Raw genomic sequence first — 23,622 nt, forward strand, 5'->3', positions numbered from 1 at the left:
GTTGGTTATGGACAGGGAGGCCTGTCGTGCTGTGATTCATGGGCTCGCAGAGAGTCGGACACGACTGAGCGACTGAACTGAACTGAACTGAACTAAGGACTTTGAAGGCTCATTATACACAGTCTTCTATGGAAATGATTGTCAACACTATGGAAGAAGACTCCAAATAGAGAGGACATCTTTAAAGTCTGAAAGGATTACATTATTGAAGATGCCATTGTTATAGAAAAAGCCACAAAAGCCATCAAGCCCAAAACAATAAAATCCTGTTGGAGAAAACTGTGCAGATGTTGTGTATGACCTCACAGGATTTATGACAGAGCCCATCAAGGAAATCAGGAAGTTGTGGATGTGGCAAAAAACAAAAAAAAAAACAAAAAACAAAAAAACCCAAAAGGGCAGGGGATAAGGGTTTCAAGGTATGGATCTTGGAGAAATTCAAGTGCTAATAGGCAGCACACCAGAGGAATTCACAGAAGACTACCTGATGGAGATGAGTGCCTACTTCCCAACCAATGCCTGACAATGAGAAGGAAGAAGATGATAAGAAGTAGAAGAAGTAGAGTTAGAAAACAAACTGGAGGGAGCAGTCCTAAGATGGCAAAGGAATAGGACAGGGAGACCACTTTCTCTCCCACAAATTCATCAAAAGAACATTTGAACGCTGAGTGAATTCCACAAAACAACTTCTGATTGGTGGCAAAGGACAGCAGGCACCCAGAAAAGCAGCCCATTGTCCTCGAAAAGAGGTAGGAAAAAATATAAAAGATAAAAAGAGAGACAGAAGAGGTAGGGATGGAGATCTGTCCCAGGAAGCAAGTCTTAAAAAAAGAGAGGTTTCCAAACACCAGGAAACACACTCCCTGGCGAGTCTGTGGTGAGGCTTGGAACCTCAGACATAACCGGGAGGAAAAATAAATAAATAATTAAAACCCACAGATTACATGCCCAACAGTAACTCCCCCAGCGGAGAAGCAGCGCAGACACCTGTATCCCCCACTAGCAAGCGGGGACTGGGCAGGGCTGCATTGCTTAGAGTAAGGACAGGGCCTAATGCCCCGAGGGCAATCTGAGGGAACTAACTTGAGATAGCAACCCAGACTGTGGAATAGCTATCCCGTGAAAACCCCTAACCTAAGACACTGCCAGGCCCTCTCGTAGAATAAAGGACTGAGCAGAGCTAGCCGGCAGCGGACCAACCCACCCCCAACTGGAGACAGGCAGGCGAGGGCAGCCAGAGCTGGAAGGGGGCAATCGCGGCCCCAGAGAGGCATCATCTACCAAACTGCAAGCAAGCTTCGTTGCTAACCAAGACTTCTTAGGATTCTGGACGGTTGATATCTGCTGGGAGGGTTGCAGCCAGAGATCAGCTCCCCAGAAGAGACACACAGCACACCCGAGAAGGTGCGCTGGTTGTACACCCAGAAAACTGAGTGGCAGGGATGGGGGAGGCAATAAGTTGCAGCAACCGTGCTCACCAAGCACCTGGTCACCTGAGCTGCTCAGACCTGGGAAGGGCACAAAACACAGGCCCAACCAAGTCTGCGCCTTTGTGGAGTACCCGAGTACCTGAACCTGAGCTGCTTAGACCTGGGAAGTGCATACAAACCAGGGCCAGCCTCAGATAGTTCCCGGCAGAGCAACCTAGAGCCTAAGCAGGGTAGACAGGGAAAGCACACACGCAGTGAGCAGGGGCAAACCCAGCGTGGCTGAGACACTGCGAGCAAACGCCAGTGTTATTTGTTTGTAGTGTTCCTCCCTCCCCACAGCACCACTGAACAAGGGAGCCTAAAAAAGTGTCCACCACCGCCCCCTTGTGTCAGGGCGGAAATTAAACACTGAAGAGACCAGCAAACAGAAGAAGCTAAAATAAACGAGAGAACCACTTTGAAAGTGACAGGTGCAATAGATAAAACCCTGTAGTTAGCACCAACTAGATAGGAAGGGGCCTACAGATTTTGAGAAGTATAAGCCAGATGAAGGAACTATCTGAAAATGAACTGACCCCACACTGTCCACAACACCACCAGAGAAAGTCCTAGATATATTTTTGCTATTATCAATTTTTAATTAAAAATTTTCTTATTTTTAATTCCTCTATTACTCTTTTAATTTTCATTTTTATAACTTACTGCTGCTGCTGCTGCTAAGTTGCTTCAGTCATGTCCGACTCTGTGCGACTCCTTTTACACAGCAGCCCACCAGGCTCCCCCATCCCTGGATTCTCCAGGCAAGAACACTGGAGTGGGTTGCCATTTCCTTCTCCAATGCATGACAGTGAAAAGTGAAAGTGAAGTCACTCAGTCACGTCTGACTCTTAGCGACCCCATGGACTGCAGCCTACCAGGCTTACTATTACTTTGCAAAAAAAAAAAAAAAAAGACCCTATTTTTTAAAGCAAACTTCATAGATATATATTTTATCATTTTTTGACTGTTTTTTTCTTTAATATTGTATTTTTGAGAATTCAATCTCTACTCTAGATTTTTAATCTTTGCTTTTTGGTATTTGTTATCAATTTTGTACCTTTAAGAACCCAATCTTCACTACCCATTTTTACTTGGGAGTGAGATTACTGGCTTGACTGTGCTCTCCCTCTTTGGACTCTCCTTTTTCTCCACCAGGTCGCCTCTATCCCCTCCCTCCCCCTTCTCTTCTCTACCCAACTCTGTGAATCTCTTTGTGTGTTCCGGACTATAGAGAACACTTAGGGAACTGATTACTAGCTAGATCTGTCTCTCTCCTTTTGATTTCCCCCTTTATGTTCCTGGCCACCTCTGTCTCCTTCCTCCCTTTTCTCTTCTCTGTATAACTCTGTGAACATCTCTGAGCAGTCCAGACTGTGGAGAGCACAGAAGGAAGTGATTACTGGCTAGCTTGCTCTCTCCTCTTTTGATTCCCTTTCCTCTCCTCCTGGTCACCTCTATCTCCTTCCTCTCTATTCTCTTCTCCATGTAACTCTGTGAACCTCTCTGGGTGTCCCTCAATGTGGAGAGACTTTTCATCTTTAACCTACATGTCTTATCATCAGTGCTGTATAAATGGAGAAGTCTTGAGGCTACTGTAAGAATAGGACTGAAAACCAGAGGCAGGAGGCTTAAGTCCAAATCCTGAGAACACAAGAGAACTCCTGACTCCAGGGAACACTAATCGACAGGAGCTCATCAAATGCCTCCATACCCACACGGAAACCAAGCACCACCCAAGGGCCAATAAGTTCCAGAGCAAGACATACCATGCAAATTGTCCAGTAACACAGGAACATAGCCCTGAGCTTCAATATACAGGCTGCCCAAAGTCACACCAAACCCACTGACATCTCATAACTCATTACTGGAAACTTCATTGCACTCCAGAGAGAACAAATCCAACTCCACCCACCAGAACACCTACACAAGCTTCCCTAACCGAGAAACCTTGACAAGCCACCTGTCCAACCCCACCCACAGTGAGGAAACTCCACAATAAAGAGAACTTCACAAACTGCCAGAATACGGAAAGGCCACCCCAAACACAGCAATATAAACAAGATGAAAAGGCAGAGGAATACCCAGCAGGTAAAGGAACAGCATAAATACCCACCAAACCAAACAAAAGAGGAAGAGATAGGGAATCTGCCTGATAAAGAATTCCGAATAATGACAGTGAAAATGATCCAAAATCTTTAAAACAAAATGCAGTTACAGATAAATAGCCTGGAGACAAGGATTGAGAAGATGCAAGAAAGGTTTAACAAGGACCTAATATATAATAAATAATGCAATAAATGAAATAAAAAACACTCTGGAGGGAACCAACAGTAGAATAATGGAGGCAGAAGATAGGATAAGTGAGGTAGGAGATAGAATGGCAGAAATTAATGAAACAGAGAGGAAAAAAAAAACAATTAAATGAAATGAAGACAATCTAAGAGACCTCTGGGACAATTTTAAATGCTCCAACATTCAAACATAGGAGTCCCAAAAGAAGAAGACAGAAAGAAAAACCATGAGAAAATACTTGAGGAGATAATAGTTGAAAACTTCCCTAAAATGGGGAAGGAAATAATCACCCAAGTCCAAGAAACCCAGAGAGTCCCAAACAGGATAAACCCAAGGCGAAACACCCCAAGACACATATTAATCAAATTAACAAAGATCAAACACAAAGAACAAATATTAAAAGCAGCAAGGGGAAAACAACAAACACACAAGGGGATTCCCATAAGGATAACAGCTGATCTTTCAATAGAAACGCTTCAGGCCAGGAGGGAATGGCAGGACATACCTAAAGTGATGAAAGAAAATAACCTACAGCCAAGATGACTGTACCCAGCAAGGATCTCATTCAAATCTGAAGGAAAATCAAAAGCTTTACAGACAAGCAAAAGCTGAGAGAATTCAGCACCACGAAACCAGCTCTCCAACAAAGGCTAAAGGACTTTCTCTAGACCAGAAACACAGAAACTCAAACCCAAACAATAAAGTAAATGGCAATGGGATCATACTTATCAATAATTACCTTAAATGTAAATGGGTTGAATGCCCCAACCAAAAGACAAAGACTGGCTGAATGGATACATAAAACAAGACCCCTATATATGTTGTCTACAAGAGACCCACCTCAAAACAAGGGATACATACAGACTGAAAGTGAAGGGCTGGAAAAAGATATTCCATGCAAATAGAGACCAAAAGAAAGCAGGAGTAGCAATACTCATATCAGATAAAATAGACTTTAAAACAAAGGCTGTGAAAAGAGACAAAGAAGGCCACTACATAATGATCAAAGGATCAATGCAAGTAGATATAACAATTATAAACATATATGTTCCCAACAGAGGAGCACCACAATATGTAAGATAAATGCTAACAAGTATGAAAATAGAAATTAACAATAACACAATAATAGTGGGAAACTTTAATACCCCACTCACAACTATGGACAGATCAACTAAACAGAAAATTAACAAGGAAACACAAACTTTAAATGATACAATAGACCAGTTGGACCTAACTGATATCCATAGGACATTTCACCCCAAAACAATGAATTTCACCTTTTTCTCAAGTGCACATGGAACCTTCTCCAGGATAGATCACATCCTGGGCCATAAATCTAGCCTTGGTAAATTAAAAAAATCCGAAACCATTTCAAGCATCTTTTCTGACCACAATGCATTAAGATTAGATCTCAATTACAGGAGAAAAATGATTAAAAATTCCAACATGTGGAGGCTGAACAACACGCTGCTGAATAACCAACAAATCACAGAAGAAATCAAAGAAGAAATCAAAATACGCATAGAAATGAATGAAAATGAAAACACAACAACCCCAAACCTGTGGGACACTGTAAAAGCAGTGCTAAGGGGAAGGTTCATAGCAATACAGGCATACCTCAAAAACAAGAAAAAAGTCAAATAAATAACCTAACTCTACACCTAAAGCAACTAGAAAAGGAAGAAATGAAGAACCTCAGGGTTAGTAGAAGGAAAGAAATCTTAAAAATTAGGGCAGAAATAAATGCAAAAGAAACAAAAGAGACCATAGCAAACATCAACAAAGCCAAAAGCTGGTTCTTTGACAGGATAAATAAAATTGACAAACCATTAGCCAGACTCATCAAGAAACAAAGGGAGAAAAATCAAATCAATAAAATTAGGAATGAAAATGGAGAGATCACAACAGACAACACAGAAATACAAAGGATCATAAGAGACTACTATCAGCAACTATATGCCAATAAAATGGACAATGTGGAAGAAATGGACAAATTCTTAGAAAAGTACAACTTTCCAAAACTGAACTATGAAGAAATAGAAAATCTTAACAGACCCATCACAAGCATGGAAATTGAAACTGTAATCAGAAATCTGCCAGCAAACAAAAACCCAGGTCCAGACAGCTTCACAGCTGAATTCTACCAAAAATTTAGAGATGAGCTAATACCTATCCTACTCAAACTCTTCCAGAAAATTGCAGAGGAAAGTAAACTTCCAAACTCATTCTATGAGGCCGCCATCACCCTCATACCAAAACCTGACAAAGATGTCACTAAAAAAGAAAACTACAGGCCAATATCACTGATGAACATAGGTGCAAAAATCCTTCACAAAGTTCTAACAAACAATCCAACAACACATTAAAAAGATCATACACCATGACCAAGTGGGCTTTATCCCAGGGATGCGAGGATTCTTCAATATCCACAAATCAATCAATATAATACACCACATTAACAAATTGGAAAATAAAAACGATATGATTGTCTCAATAGATGCAAAGAAAGTCTTTGACAAAATTCAACATCCATTTATGATAAAAAACCCTCCAGAAAACAGGCATAGAAGGAACATACCTCAACAGAATAAAAGCTATATATCACAAACCCACAGCAAACATTATCCTCAATGGTGAAAACACTGAAAGCATTTCCCCTAAAGTCAGGAACAAGACAAGGGTGCCCACTCTCACTACATAGTTTTGGAAGTTTTGGCCACAGCAATCAGAGCACAAAAAGGAAATAAAAGGAATCCAGATTGAAAAGAAGAAGTAAAACTCTCACTGTTTGCAGATGACATGATCCTCTACATAGAAAACCCTAAAGACTCCACCAGAAAATTACTAGAGCTAATCAATGAATATAGTAAAGTTGCAGGATATAAAATCAACACACAAAAATCCCTTGCATTCCTATACACGAATAATGAGAAAGTCGAAAAAGAAATTAAGGAAACAATTCCATTCACCATTGCAACGAAAAGAATAAAATACTTGGGAATATATCTACCTAAAGAAACTAAAGACCTATATATAGAAAACTATAAAACACTGGTGAAAGAAATCAAAGAGGACACTAATAGATGGAGAAATATGCCATGTTCATGGATCGGAAGAATCAATATAATGAAAATGAGTATACTACCCAAAGCAATCTACAGATTCAATGCAATCCCTATCAAGCTACCAGCAGTAAATTTCACAGAGCTAGAACAAATAATTTCACAATTTGTATGGAAACACAAAAAACCTGGAATAGCCAAAGCAATCTTGAGAAAGAAGAATGGAACTGGAGGAATCAACTTACCTGACTTCAGGCTCTACTACAAAGCCACAGTCATCAAGACAGTATGGTACTGGCACAAAGACAGAAAAAATAGATCAATGGAACAAAATAGAAAGCCCAGAGATAAATCCACGCACCTACGGACACCTTATCCTTGACAAAGGAGGCAAGAATATACAATGGAGAAAGACAATCTCTTTAACAAGTGGTGCTGGGAAAACTGGTCAACCACTTGTAAAAGAATGGAGCTCAAACACTTTCTAATACCATACACAAAAATAAACTCAGAATGGATTAAAGATCTAAACATAAGGCCAGAAACTATAAAACTCCTTGAGGAGAACATAGGCAAAACACTCTCTGACATAAATCACGCAGGATCCTCTATGATCCACCTCCCAGAATACTGGAAATAAAAGCAAAAATAAACAAATGGGACCTAATTAAACTTAAAAACTTCTGCACAACAAAGGAAACTATAAGCAAGGTGAAAAGACAGCCTTCTGAATGGGAGAAAATAACAGCAAATGAAGCAACTGACAAACAACTAATCTCAAAAATATACAAGCAACTCCTGCAGCTCAATTCCAGAAAAATAAACGACCCAATCAGAAACTGGGCCAAAGAACTAAACAGACATTTCTCCAAAGAACACATACAGATGGCTAACAAACACATGAAAAGATGTTCAACATCACTCATTATCAGAGAAATGCAAATCAAAACCACAATGAGGTACCACTTCACACCAGTCAGAAAGGCTGCTATCCAAAAGTCTACAAGCAATAAATGCTGGAGAGGGTGTGGAGAAAAGGGAACCCTCTTACACTGTTGGTGGGAATGCAAACTAGTACAGCCACTATGGAGAACAGTGTGGAGATTTGTTTAAAAACTGGAAATAGAACTGCCATATGACCCAGCAATCTCACTATTGGGCATACACACCGAGGAAACCAGAATTGAAAAAGACACGTGTACCCCAATGTTCATTGCAGCACTGTTTATAATAGCCAGGACATGGAAGCAACCTAGATGTGCATGAGCAGAAGAATGGATAAGAAAGCTGTGGTACATATATACAATGGAATATTACTCAGCCATTAAAAAGGATACATCTGAATCAGTTCTAATGAGGTGAATGAAACTGGAGCCGATTATACAGAGTGAAGTAAGCCAGAAAGAAAAACACCAATACAGTATAATAATGCATATATATGGAATTTAGAAAGATGGTAACGATAACCCTATATGCGAGACAGCAAAAGAGACACAGATGTACAGAACAGTCTTTTGGACTCTGTGCGCGAGGGCAAGGGTGGGATGATTTGGGAGAATGGCATTGAAACAAGTATATTATCATATGTGAAATGAATCGCCAGTCCAGGTTTGATGCATGATACAGGATGCTTGGGGCTGGTGCACTGGGATGACCCAGAGGGATGGGATGGGGAGGGAGGTTCAGGATGGGGAACACATGTACATCCATGGTGGATTCATGTCAATGTGTGGCAAAACCAATACAATCTTGTAAAGTAATTAGCCTCCAATGTTATGGGGAGGGAGGTGGGAGGGGGGTTCATGTTTGAGAATGCATGTACATCCGTGGTGGATTCATGTCAATGTATGGCAAAACCAATACAGCATTGTAAAGTAAAATAAAGTAAAAATAAAAATTTAAGGAGATCCTGAAAAAGATGGCGGAGGAATAGGACGGGAAGATCACTTTCTCCCTCACAAATTCCTCAAAAGAACATTTCAACGCCGAGCAAACTCCACAAAACAACTTCTGTAGGCTGGCAGAGGACATCAGGCAACCAGAAAAGCAGACCATTGTCTTCAAAAACAGGTAGGAAAAAATATAAAAGACGAAAAAGGAGACAAAGGAGGTGGGGAGGGAGCTCCGTCCTGGGAAGGGAAGGGAATTTTAAGAAGAGAGGTTTCCAAACACCAGGAAACACTATCCCTGCCGAGTCTGTGGCGAGCCTTGGAAACACAGAGGGCAACATAACAGGAAGGAAAAATAGATAAATAATTAAAACCAAGAGATTACAAGCCCACCAGTAACTCCCCCAGCGGAAAAGCAGCACAGACGCCTGCATCCGCCATTGGGAAGTGGGGGCAGGGCAGGGACGCGCGGGAGGCCCGGGCTGCAGTGCTTTGCAAGAATCGGGCAGGAATGCCCCACGAGCAACCAGAACGATCTAACTTGGGCTAGCAAACCAGACTGTGGGATAGCTACCACGCGAAAAGCTCGAACATAAGACACCGCCAGGACCGAGCACAGAACAAAGGACGGAACGGAAAAAGCCGGCTGCAGACCATTCCCCGCCGGGGACAGGCAGCCAGAGCCGTAAGGACTGGAAAGGGGCAATTGCAGACCTGGAGAGACTTTACGTACCTAACTGCAAGCAGGCTCCTTTGCTAAGACTTCTGGGGGTGCTGGACAGTCACAGTCTGCCTCACGGGGTGCGCCAGCGGTCCACCCAGAGAGCTGAGCGGCAGCGGCGGAAAAGGTGACAAGCCGCGGCGATTGCGCTCGCCAAACTCCTGAGCTACTCGGACCTGGGAAGAGCACAAAGCGCAGTCCCAGCCGCATTTGTGCCTCTGAGGGCTGCCTGAACGCCGAACCTGAGCGGCTTGGACCGGGGAAGTGCACGCAGCCTAGGGCCGGCCCCCGACGGTTCCCGGCTGAGCATCGTAGAGCCGGAGCGGTTTGTGCGCCGCGAGAAAGGACAGGCCAAGCGGGGCTGAGATACTGTGTGCACACGACAGTGCTATTTGTTTGCAGCATCCCCCCTCCCCACAGCACGACTGAACTAGTGAGCCTAAAAAACCAGCAAACATAAGAAGTTAAACAGAGGGAACCACCTTGGAAGTGAGCCCACACGGCCCATAACATCAGAGAAGAGCCAGATATATTTTTAATATTTTTAAAATCATTCCTTTTTTTTTTGCTTTTTTCTTTTTTTTCTTTTTTTTCCTAGCTTTTTTAAAAATTGTTAAGTCTTCTATTTCTCCTCTAATTTTTATTTCTATAACCTAGTATTACTATTTTTTAAAAAAAGACTTTTTTTTTTAAGGCAAACACCATATATACTCTTTGGATGGTTGTTGGTGTTTTGTTTTGTTTTGTTTTGTTGTTTGTTTTTTAATAATTCTTTTTTTCTTTCTTCCTTTTTCCTTCTGCTTTTCTTTAATATTGTATCTTTGAAAATCCAACCTCTACTCCAGATTTTTAATCTTTGCTCTTAGGTTTTTGTTGTCAATTTTGTACATTTAAAAACCCAAACTTCACTACCCAAGTTTACCTGAGAGCGAGATTACTGGCTTGACCACTCTCTCCTCCTCTGGACTCTCCTTTTTCTCCACCAGGTGGCCTCTGTCTCTTTTCTCCCCCATCTCTTCTCTATCCAACTCTGTGAATCTCTGTGTGTTCCAGACGCTGGAGAACACCTAAGGAACTGGTTACTGGCAGGATTTGTCTCTCTCCTACTCATTCCTCTCTCTTATCCTCCTGGTCACCTCTGTCTACTTCCTCCCTCTCCTCTTCCCCGTATAACTGTAAATACCTCTGAGCGGTCCAGACTATGGAGCACACATAAGGAAGTGACTACTGGCTAGCTTGCTCTCTCCTCTCTTGATCTCACCGCATCTCATTCCAGTTACCTCTAACTACCCCCTCCCTCTTCTCTTCTCCATGTAACTCAGTGAACTTCTCTGAGTGTCCCTCAATGTGGAGAAACTTTTCATCTTTAACCTAGATGTTTTATCATCGGTGCTGTATAGATGGAGAAGTCTAGAGGCTACTGTAAAAATAAAACTGAAAACCAGAAGCAGGAAGCTTAAATCCAAAGACTGAAAACATTAGAGAACTCTTGAATTCAGGGAACATTAAGCAATAGGAGCTCATCAAATGCCTTCATAACTACACCGAAACCAAGCTCCACCCAAGGGCCAACAAGTTCCAAAACAAGACATACCACGCAAATTCTCCAGCAACACAGGAACATTCCCCTGAGCCTCAATATACAGGCAGCTCAAAATTATCCCAAAACCTTCGATGTCTCATAACCCATTATGGGTCACTCCACTGCACTCCAGAGAGAAGAAACCCAGCTCCACCCACCAAAACTCCAACACAAGCCTCCCTAACCAGGAAACCTTGACAAGCCACTGATAGAACCCCACCCAAAGTGAGGAAGCTCCATAATAAAGAGAACTCCACAAATTACCAGAATATAAAAAGGCCACCCCAAACGCAGCAATATAACCAAAATGAAGAGACAGAGGAATACTCAGCAGGTAAAGGAACAGGAGAGTTGCCCACCAAACCAAACAAAAGAGGAAGAAGTAGGGAATCTACCGGAGAAGGAATTCCGAATATTGATAGCGAAAATGATCCAAAATCTTGAAATCAAAATGGAAACACAGATAAATAGCCTAGAGATAAGGATTGAGAAGATGCAAGAAAGGTTTAACAAGGACCTAGAAGAAATAAAAAAGAGTCAAAATATAATGAATAATGCAATAAATGAGATCAGAAACACTCTGGAGGCAACAAATAGTAGAATAACAGAGGCAGAGGATAGGATTAGTGAAATAGAAGATAGAATGGTAGAAATAAATGAATCAGAGAGGAAACAAGAAAAACGAATTAAAAGAATCTCAGAGACCTCCAGGACAATATGAAACGCTCCAACATTCGAATTATAGGAGTCCCAGAAGAAGAAGACAGAAAGAAAGATCATGAGAAAATCCTTGAGGAGATAATAGTTGAAAATGTCCCTAAAATGGGGAAGGAAATAATCACCCAAGTCCAAGAAACAGAGAGTTCCAAATAGGATAAACCCAAGGCGAAACACCCCAAGACACATATTAATCAAATTAACAAAGATCAAACACAAAGAACAAATATTAAAAGCAGCAAGGGAAAAACAACAAATAACACACAAGGGCATTCCCATAAGGATAACAGCTGATCTTTCAATAGAAACTCTTCAGGCCAGGAGGGAATGGCAAGACATACTTAAAGTGATGAAAGACAATAACCTACAGCCCAGATTACTGTACCCAGCAAGGATCTCATTCAAATACGAAGGAGAAATCAAAAGCTTTACAGACAAGCAAAAGCTGAGAGAATTCAGCACCACAAAACCAGCTCTCCAACAAATTCTAAAGGATATCCTCTAGACAGGAAACACGAAAAGGGTATATAAACCCGAACTCAAAACAATAAAGTAAATGGTAACGGGATCATACTTATCAATAATTACCTTAAACGTAAATGGGTTGAACGCCCCAACAAAAAGACAAAGACTGGCCGAATGGATACAAAAACAAGACCCCTCTATATGCTGCTTACAAGAGACCCACCTCAAAACAAGGGACACATACAGACTGAAAGTGAAGGGCTGGAAAAAGATATACCACGCAAATAGAGACCAAAAGAAAGCAGGAGTGGCAATACTCATATCCGATAAAATAGACTTTAAAACAAAGGCTGTGAAAAGAGACAAAGAAGGCCACTTCATAATGATCAAAGGAACAATCCAAGAAGAAGATATAACAATTATAAATATATATGCACCCAATATAGGAGCACCACAATATGTAAGACAAATGCTAACAAGTATGAAAGGGGAAATCAACAATAACACAATAATAGTGGGAGACTTTAATACCCCACTCACACCTATGGACAGATCAACTAAACAGAAAATTAACAAAGAAACACAAACTTTAAATGATACATTAGATCAGTTAGACCTAATTGATATCTATAGGACATTTCACCCCAAAGAAATGAATTTCACCTTTTTTTCAAGTGCTCATGGAACCTTCTCCAGGATAGATCACATCCTGGGCCATAAATCTAAACTTGATAAATTCAAAAAAATCGAAATCATTCCAAGCATCTTTTCTGACCATAATGCATTAAGATTAGATCTCAATTACAGGAGAAAAACTATTAAAAATTCCAACATATGGAGGATGAACAACACACTTCTGAATAACCAACAAATCACAGAAGAAATCAAAAAAGAAATCAAAATATGCATAGAAACTAATGAAAATGAAAACACAACAACCCAAAACCTGTGGAACACTATAAAAGCAGTGCTAAGAGGAAAGTTCATAGCAATACAGGCATATCTCAAGAAACAAGAAAAAAGTCAAATAAATAACCTAACTCTACAACTAAAGCAACTAGAAAAGGAAGAGTTGGAGAACCCCAGAGTTAGTAGAAGGAAAGAAATCTTAAAAATTAGGGCAGAAATAAATGCAAAAGAAACAAAAGAGACCATAGCAAAAATCAACAAAGCCAAAAGCTGGTTCTTTGAAAGGATAAATAAAATTGACAAACCATTAGCCAGACTCATCAAGAAGCAAAGAGAGAAAAATCAAATCAATAAAATTAGAAATGAAAATGGAGAGATCACAACAGACAACACAGAAATACAAAGGATCACAAGAGACTACTATCAGCAGTTGTATGCCAATAAAATGGACAACGTGGAAGAAATGGACAAATTCTTAGAAAAGTACAATTTTCCAAAACTGAACCAGGAAGAAATAGAAAATCTTAACAGACCCATCACAAGCACGGAAATGGAAACTGTAATCAGAAATCTTCCAGCAAACAAAAGCCCAGGTCCAGACGGCTTCACAGCTGAATTCTACCAAAAATTTAGAGAAGAGCTAACACCTATCCTCCTCAAACTCTTCCAGAAAATTGCAGAGGAAGGTAAACTTCCAAACTCATTCTATGAGGCCACCATCACCCTCATACCAAAACCTGACAAAGATGTCACAAAAAAAGAAAACTACAGGCCAATATCACTGATGAACATAGATGCAAAAATCCTCAACAAAATTCTAGCAATCAGAATCCAACAACACATTAAAAAGATCATACACCATGACCAAGTGGGCTTTATCCCAGGGATGCAAGGATTCTTCAATATCTGCAAATCAATCAATGTAATTCACCACATTAACAAATTGAAAAATAAAAACCATATGATTATCTCAATAGATGCAGAGAAGGCCTTTGACAAAATTCAACATCCATTTATGATAAAAACTCTCCAGAAAGCAGGAATAGAAGGAACATACCTCAACATAATAAAAGCTATCTATGACAAACCCACAGCAAACATTATCCTCAATGGTGAAAAATTGAAAGCATTTCCCCTAAAGTCAGGAACAAGACAAGGGTGTCCACTTTCACCGCTACTATTCAACATAGTTCTGGAAGTTTTGGCCACAGCAATCAGAGCAGAAAAAGAAATAAAAGGAATCCAAATTGGAAAAGAAGAAGTAAAACTCTCACTGTTTGCAGATGACATGATCCTCTACATGGAAAACCCTAAAGACTCCACCAGAAAATTACTAGAGCTAATCAATGAATATAGTAAAGTTGCAGGATATAAAATCAACACACAGAAATCCCTGGCATTCCTATACACTAATAATGAGAAAGTAGAAAAAGAAATGAAGGAAACAATTCCATTCACCATTGCAACGAAAAGAATAAAATACTTAGGAATATATCTACCTAAAGAAACTAAAGACCTATATATAGAAAACTATAAAACACTGATGAAAGAAATCAAAGAGGACACTAATAGATGAAGAAATATTCCATGTTCATGGATCGGAAGAAGCAATATAGTGAAAATGAGTATACTACCCAAAGCAATTTACAAATTCAATGCAATCCCTATCAAGCTATCAGCCACATTTTTCACAGAACTAGAACAAATAATTTTAAGATTTGTATGGAAATACAAAAAAACCTCGAATAGCCAAAGCAATCTTGAGAAAGAAGAATGGAACTGGAGGAATCAACTTGCCGGACTTCAGGCTCTACTACAAAGCCACAGTCATCAAGACAGTATGGTACTGGCACAAAGACAGACATATAGATCAATGGAACAAAATAGAAAGCCCAGAGATAAATCCACACACATATGGACACCTTATCTTTGACAAAGGAGGCAAGAATATACAATGGAGTAAAGACAATCTCTTTAACAAGTGGTGCTGGGAAAACTGGTCAACCACTTGTAAAAGAATGAAACTAGATCACTTCCTAACACCGCACACAAAAATAAACTCAAAATGGATTAAAGATCTAAATGTAAGATCAGAAACTATAAAACTCCTAGAGGAGAACATAGGCAAAACACTCTCTGACATAAATCACAGCAGGATCCTCTATGATCCACCTCCCAGAATTCTGGAAATAAAAGCAAAAATAAACAAATGGGATCTAATTAAAATTAAAAGCTTCTGCACAACAAAGGAAACTATAAGCAAGGTGAAAAGACAGCCTTCTGAATGGGAGAAAATAATAGCAAATGAAGCAACTGACAAACAACTAATCTCAAAAATATACAAGCAACTTATGCAGCTCAATTCCAGAAAAATAAACGACCCAATCAAAAAATGGGCCAAAGAACTAAATAGACAGTTCTCCAAAGAAGACATACGGATGGCTAACAAACACATGAAAAGATGCTCAACATCACTCATTATCAGAGAAGTGCAAATCAAAACCACAATGAGGTACCACTTCACACCAGTCAGAATGGCTGCGATCCAAAAATCTGCAAGCAATAAATGCTGGAGAGGGTGTGGAGAAAAGGGAACCCTCCTACACTGTTGGTGGGAATGCAAACTAGTACAGCCACTATGGAGAACAGTGTGGAGATTCCTTAAAAAATTGCAAATAGAACTACCTTATGACCCAGCAATCCCACTTCTGGGCATACACACCGAGGAAACCAGAATTGAAAGAGACACATGTACCCCAATGTTCATCGCAGCACTGTGTATAATAGCCAGGACATGGAAACAACCTAGATGTCCATCAGCAGATGAATGGATAAGAAAGCTGTGGTACATATACACAATGGAGTATTACTCAGCCGTTAAAAAGAATTCATTTGAATCAGTCCTGATGAGATGGATGAAACTGGAGCCTATTATACAGAGTGAAGTAAACCAGAAAGAAAAACACCAATACAGTATACTAACACATATATATGGAATTTAGGAAGATGGCAATGACGACCCTGTATGCAAGACAGGGAAAGAGACACAGATGTGTATAACGGACTTTTGGACTCAGAGGGAGAGGGAGAGGGTGGGATGATTTGGGAGAATGACATTCTAACATGTATACTATCATGTAAGAATTGAATCTCCAGTCTATGTCTGACGCAGGATGCAGCATGCTTGGGGCTGGTGCATGGGGATGACCCAGAGAGATGTTATGGGGAGGGAGGTGGGAGGGGGGCTCATGTTTGGGAGCGCATGTAAGAATTAAAGATTTTAAAATTAAAAAAATAAAAAACCAAAAAAAATAAAAATAAAAATAAAAATAAAAAAAATTTAATAAAAGAAAAAAAGAAATGAATAAAAAAATTTAAAAAAAGAAAGAAAACAAACTGACATTAGACAATCTGGTAGACTCCTCAAGACTGCTTTTGACTTCTTTTATAATATGGAATCTTCTATGGTACAGGCATTGAAACTAAAGTAAATGGTGGAAGAAGGGTTGGTACAGTATACAAACATTTTTGGAAGAAAGAAAAAGCAAAAAACTCAGACAGAGATCACGATGTGTCCATAAAGTTTCACCACGTGTGCCTGCCTCTCCTGCCTTCCCTTCAACTTCCTTCACCTTTGCTGCCCCAGAGACAGCAAGACGAACTCCTCCTTTTCCTCTTCCTCCCCAATCTACTCAACACAAAGACGAGCATGAAAAGCTTCATGATGATCCACATCCACTTCATTAAAGAATCATCATGCCTTATTGTTATCAAACATATCTGTTGTGTATGTGTTTTGCATGTCTTCCTGTGAAAATCTAACAACTGTATGACAAGAACTGTATGGGATGTTTTTTAGCCATTCTCATCTTCTAGGTATGCATTGTACAGAATATTGTGTGCAAGATGTATTGCAGTGGACAGCCTATCCTTACATAGGCAGAAGATGAGTGATATTCAATATAAAATTATTAGTGTATTAGTTTTCTCACTGTTTTACAACTTTGCTCTGAAAGAATTACATTATTATACGGGATACTTCACTCTGTCTTGTAAATGGGAAAACTACATATAAGCCAGTCATCAGACCTGTTTTTTAAAGTAAAAATGCTTCTGATACTGATTATGAATATGACTATAATACTGTATGCCACAAAAATTTTATAACAATTCACTCATTAGCATATAGGCTGAGCTACCATAAAGCAATCATATTGCTGTTTCTTCATTATCAGGGCATGAATCATAACTGTAAATAAATATGAATTTCTTTTTCATGTTATCTTTTTGTCATATCTAGTGTTAATAAAATGTAAAACATCTATAGTGTATCACATAAAACAATACTGATGTAGCTACTGACAAGTAACTCCTCTTGTAAACAGGTGACATAAACTTACAGTATCAATAAATACAGGACAGTACTATGAATGTTTTTTCTCTTCATTATGGATTTTTTTTGGATACTGCCTCGTTTCTTTATTCCAGGCTATGAGAGGGGACAGTGATGGCATTTCCTGCCTTGACAGAAGGTAAGAACCTAGTCTGGAAAATAAAGACCATCCTAACTAACACTGCAAATCCAAACAAGACCTAGTTCCTTTAGAGGGACAGAATATCCAAGGACCTACCATGGCTTCTGCAGGCTTCTGTGTAACTTCCCCCAAGACAGGGCTGGAGGAGAGGCACAGGGTGGGAATGGCCTCTTTCCTGAGCTGTGGGGGTGGCAGCTCCAGTCCCCTTCTACTCTTGACTGCTTTCCTAAGATGCCCAAAACACTCTCCTGCTGGCAGCCATGGCACATGGAGGATACCTTCCCCACCCCACCTCCACACAAGACAATCTTGCAGGGGTGGCTTCTCCAGCAAGAGCACTTGATCGCCCTCCCCACCCCCAGTGATGGGAGATCAAGATTTTGTACTATTTTATTTGACAACCTATTTCGCACATCCACCATCTTATCTAGCTCAGTGGGTTAGTGTGTCAATACCTGGAATTGTCCCAGGGTCACGTGGATCATGGTTTCCAAGCATCTAAAAAATGGCTACAGACACTTGGGTTGTTCTCCACACACCTGTGTCCTTCTGCATGATTTGTGAGGCAGAGGTGACCTGCAGTTTGAACTCAGAAACAGTGCAAATCAACCCCCAAACCAACCAACCTATTAATAACTCTTGTTGGGTGGGAAGCAGATGGCAAGCCCACCCTTTCCGTATTTGGCTTGCTCCTCATTTGGAAAATGACTTCTCTTTCTAGTGAGAATGGGAAGTAGGGTGGCCCAAGTAAAAGGCAAATGAGTCAAGTGTTTCAGAAATGTATGGCCACCCTTGTTTGAGGGGACTGTTACCTCCTGAACTCCTCACAAAATATAGCTCACCCTTGCTGGCCGAGGTCATCTCAGGCAAGATAAAACCTTGCTGCATGAAATGAACTTAGGGAGCCTGACACCAAAATCTATTTTAAAAAGTGGGAGAGGGAGGTGGGGAGGAGGGTTTGGAATGGGGGAACACATGAATACCTGTGGCTAATTCAAGTCAATGTGTGGCAAAACCATCACAATATTGTAAAGTAATTAGTCCCCAATTAAAATAAATAAATTAATTTTAAAAAGTGTAGAGCAGTAAAACCTCCTGCACCACACATGTAAGCTGCCGATGCTGGTGCTCAGTTCTCTTGGACTCTTTGCGACCCCTTGGACTGTAGCCCACCAGGTTTCCCTGTCCATGGGATTGCTTCTCCAGGCAAGAATATTGGAGTGAGTGGCCATTCCCTTCTCCAGGGGATCTTCCCGACACAGGGATCAAACCCACATCTCCTGTGTCTCTTGCATTGCAGGTGGGTTCTTTACCACTGAGCCACCTGGTAAGCACCAACTCCCCTCCCCCAGGTAAATAAACAAACACCAAGCCACAAAAGCTACCCAAGGGGCTGGTGGCTCAGGGGCAGAGTCCAACCTGCAGCAGGGCAGAAGGAGCAGGTGCAAATGTGCCAGAAGTGTTGATTCTCCCACTTTGCCCCTCAGGGCCTCCAGTTCTAACACTGCCCTGGGTGGCTGGGTCTATCTGGTTTGATACATAAAAGGTAGAGGTCAAACCCAACTCTCAGCTTCTTATATTTCTAGTAGGGGAGGAAGGCAATGGCTTCAATCCCTCTGCCCCAGGGCAGAGGCAAGATTCTCTGAAATTCAGGCAGATGGGACGTGTGGGAGGTTGAGCGTCTTTTCCTTATGGAGCATGAGTGTGCTAACCCCTAGAAAGAGTCAGTTCTCTGAGCATGTGGTCTGGAAGCTTCTACCACCAAAAGCTCATTGATTCTTGTCCCCTCTCCCTGATAAGGGGAGGAGGCCATGGAGACCCGTGAGCTCTTCCCTGGTTTCCAGCCACCAGAAGTGGTCTCCAGAGATGGAGTGGGGACAGGTGTGGGTCCTGCCCCTCCTGGGTTCTCCTCTCCAACCCCTTTCAGTACAGCTAGATGAAAGCCTCTAGCTCTTAGGGAATGAAGCCCTTGCAAGGGATCTTGTTCTTATCCAGAGTGCACGCTGAAATGCACTATAGAGTCACAAAGTTGAAGGGCTGAATGGTGCTCTTGGCCAGCAGCTTCTCATGTAGCAGCTCGTAGGCTGTCTTCTTAAAGGTGTTGGTGGTGTCCATGTGGGTCCCCACCTCTATCAGGGCATTCATGATCCCCAGGCAGTTGTTCTGCTTTGCAATGTGCACTGGGGGTGTTGTCAAAATCGCGGCTGTCTAGGTCGGCCCTGCAGTCAAGGGCACCTTGACCACCTGGATAGAGGGGAATCTGCCCACTTAGAAGTGAACCACATTTGTGGTTGGTGTCCACCGCCATGTGCAGGAGTGAAGACATTCTTGCTGTGACAGGTACACTTGAGCAGTAGCTCTGGTACTTCATGTCCTCCTGATCCAGCCTGCACTCCACTTTCTCCAGCAGGTAGAGCAGGTGGAGGATGATGGCCAGGGCTGTGGTGAACTGGGCTGAGTCCCTGGGCTCCTTGGGCCCGCTCAACTTCCCAGACCTTTGCACAGCACCCACATTAGATCTGCAAAACCAACTGGCGTACTTAGGCTGCCCCTTGGCCAAGCGGTTCTTGAGCAATTAGGAGAAGAGTTCATCAAAGGATAGGAAACTTCTGGCAGTCTGAGGCTCCACGTTGTTCTCCTGCATGTCCAAGGTGTACTTCCACTAGTGGATGCAGCACTAGATGCTGTCTGAGTTTGCCTACACCACATCCTGGTAGTGCATACAGTGGGCAGTGTCCAGGTGGGAGGGACCAGGACCGCTCTCAGGTCAACAGTGCCTGCATATGCTTCAAATCCCCCTGCGTGATGAGTGCCTTCAATTCCTCGGTGGTGTTCACCTCCCTGGAATAGTCAGAGGTGAGGACTTGGGTTTAGGCATATACATGTCCCCTGGTGATGCAGCTCCATGGCCCCTACCAAGAGTTTCAGGACCCTGAGCAGATCCCGTTTCCTAGCCATGTAGGTGGCTCCCAGCAACTCCACGGCTGTCAAGCAGCTTCCCAGCTGGTGCTCAGGTGTTCCTCCTGGGAAGAGCTGCAGCAGCAGGCACCCTGGGGCTACACACATGCCTGGCTGGTGGAGGGGCCTTCTCAGGCCATCCCTGGCCACATCTCCTCCCCAGCAGGCTGCTCCTGGCTGAGGTCCTCCACGATGCTGGTGTGGTCCATCACGTGGGCAGCCAGAGGTGGTGTCATGCCACAGCCATCCCATTCCCTGTAAGCCTGGCACCCGAACAGCAGCTGCAGGACACCTGGGCTGCCGGCCTCGGTGCAGTCACACGGGGCCACATTGTTCTTGATGCTGCACAGGTGCACCTGGGCTCCCTGCAGTAATAGGTAGTGGGTGATCTGGTGGTGGCCTGTGTAACAGGAGATCATGAGGCACGTGTGCCCGTGCTGGTTGGTCACCTCCAGGTCCACCTGGTGTTCGTCTGCCAAGTAGCACACTACCTCCACATGCCCCCTGAAGCAGTCAGCGTGCAGGTGCTTCGTGCATGTGCGCATGGTGTAGCTCACCAAGGCCCCACAGCACAGCAGGCTCTGCACCAGGTCCAAGAGATCAGTGGCCTAGGTGGCCCAGGGCGGCTGCACACCCTTGATGGTCTTGTCATTGAAGTGTACCAAGCTGCCCGCCTCCAAGCTGGCACTGCACGGTCCACCTTACTCAACCACATATGCTGCTGCTAAGTCGCTTCAGTCATGTCCGACTGTGTGCAGCCTCATGGACTGCAGCCTACCAGGCTTCTCTGTCCATGGGATTTTCCAGGCAAGAGTACTGGAGTGGGTTGCCATTGCCTTCTCTGCAACCACATCTAGGTGGTTGTAATGGGAGGTGATAACAAGCGGCGTCCCCACCTTAACACCCGACCCCTTTCCCCATTGGCCAACTCGCCCGTCAGCTTGTCCAGCTCCTCCCTGTCCAGCCACTAAGCAGCCTCTGAAGCATCTACCATGGACTGTGTTGTATATGGCGGTGTGGAGGTCCACCATCTGGGCCTCCGCCAGGACATGGGCTGCCACAGGGAAGGTTGTAGGGACAGGGGACTGAGGACTGAGCCCAGAGGGGCAGGCTGCAGCCTTCACCATCTCTCCCGCTTCCATCTTAGGTGCATTTCCTTATCAATTTTCTTAATAACATTTTTTTTCTCCAGCTTACTTTAAGAATACAGGATATAATGCATGGGTGTGAATGCGTGCTCAGTCGTGTCTGACTTTGTGGTTCCAGGGAGTGTACCCTTCTAGGCTCCTCTGTCCATGGAATTTTCCAGGCAAGAATACTGGAGTGGGTTGCTATTTCCTTCTCCAGGGGATCTTCCCCATCCAAGTATCGAACCCACCTACATGGCCCATCTACTACACTGGCAGGCGGCTTCTTTACTGCTACCACCCAGTTAATGCATATAACATACAAAATAGTTGTTAATCAACTGTTTGTGTTAACCGTAAGGCTTCCGGTCAATAGTAGTTAAGTTTTGGAAGAGTCTAAAGTTATACTTGGATTTTCCACTCAGAAGGGGGTTGATGCCCCTAACCCTCACATTGTTCATGGGTCAGTGGAACTGTCATTGTGGCATCCACGACTGAATATGTCACTGGGACAGTGCTTTGCATGCTTGTTCTAGGAAAGCTGGATAAAAGCCAAAGGGAATTCTTTGGTTCAGGGACTGCCATGTGCAGAGAGATGACAGCAGAGTGTGCAATTCACTCCCCAACTCATCTCCCTATCCTCTCACAGGTGTTGGAAGAGGAACAGCAGAGACTCCCTGGAGGACAAAGAGAAGTCACAGCCTTGACTAAGACTAAAATGTGGCAGGTAGATTATGACAGTAAAGCATCAGTATAATGGCCCAGTATGGCCAGTGGAAAAAACTAGCAGGGGGTGCAGGCTCACTGTGGATTTCCGCCAATGGAATGTATGTCACTCCAGTGGCCCTGGTCATTCGAGACTTTGTGGCTGTAAATGAACGCACAGCACAGACTGATGGCACTGGGAGTGCTGTGTCACTGCCTAGGCCTTCTTTTCTGTCCCACTGGACTTGAAGACACTCCTCTATGGGTCTCTTATGCCCCTACACATCTTGCTGAGTGTGACAGGAAAGCAAGGCCCCAAGTGCTCTTTCCCTGGCATTTCTCAGGTTTGTGCTTACAGCAAATGATTCTGAGGCTGGTTTCCAGGCTGCTCTTAGGCAGCCAGGTGCCCAGGCTGAGGGGTCTTTCCTGTAAGGCAACTCAATGCACATGCAGGCATTTGTCAAGAATGATCTGAGTCACCCCTGTGGGAACTTGGGCTTAGGGAACTCATAGCCTATAGGGTTTTAAAAAAAGGAACCTTCCCTGTTGATATAAGATAAGAGAGCTTTCCCTCCTTCACTTTTCTTAGAACATTTCCTTGAGAAAACTGGCATTTGTAATCATTCCTCTGTCCCTTGGATATGTGTGTAAATTTTAAAAGGGAAAATAAGCCTTCTGTCAGCATTACAACCCAGGAATATTTTTCTTATGGGCCTGGGAGCCATCTCCTTGAAATATAAACACCAAGAAGACAGTGCTCTGTCTCACTGTCATCCTGGGAGCTTAGCCTTGGGGCCTGGCTCTAAACTGGAACTACCTGCTTGTAATAAGAGAAAGGAGAATTCTGATTTGCCTTTGGATAAAGGCAATTAACCTGGCTTCCCAGGTGGTGCTAGTGGTAAAAAGAACCCATCTCCCAATACAGGAGCTATAAGAGACACAGGTTCGATCCCTGGGTCAGGAAGATCCTCTGGAAGAGGGCATGGCAACCCACTCCAGTATTCTTGTCTGGAGAATCCCATGGACAGAGGAGACTGACAGGGTAAGGTCTACAGACTCTCCAAGAGTCAGACAACACTGAAGTGACTTAGCAGGAAAACAAAGGCAATTAACTGGCACAGATGCCACTCCCATTACCAGCTGAGCTTAGGATGAACTATGAAAGAATGTAGAGAAAACGGTGCTCTCAGG

General features: G+C 42.7%; 2 protein-coding genes across 3 annotated transcripts in view; both read right to left on the minus strand.

Annotated features, from left to right (window-relative positions):
- Positions 1-23,622, minus strand: part of ZNF81 (zinc finger protein 81) — a 123,702-nt gene that overhangs the window by 51,335 nt on the left and 48,745 nt on the right. The gene's annotated exons all lie outside the window — the stretch shown is intronic.
- On the minus strand, positions 17,397-22,217 carry LOC138931053 (protein fem-1 homolog A-like). Its single transcript, XM_070291742.1, has one exon. The coding sequence runs from the start codon at positions 21,142-21,144 to the stop codon at positions 20,731-20,733; it is 414 nt and encodes a 137-aa protein (XP_070147843.1). The 5' UTR covers positions 21,145-22,217; the 3' UTR covers positions 17,397-20,730.

This window comes from Ovis canadensis, chromosome X, assembly GCF_042477335.2.
Source record: "Ovis canadensis isolate MfBH-ARS-UI-01 breed Bighorn chromosome X, ARS-UI_OviCan_v2, whole genome shotgun sequence".
NCBI lineage: Eukaryota > Metazoa > Chordata > Mammalia > Artiodactyla > Bovidae > Ovis > Ovis canadensis.

Excerpts from the sequence above, each read along its gene's own strand:
- LOC138931053 (XM_070291742.1), bottom strand. The coding sequence starts at position 21,144 with ATGCGCACATGCACGAAGCACCTGCACGCTGACTGCTTCAGGGGGCAT.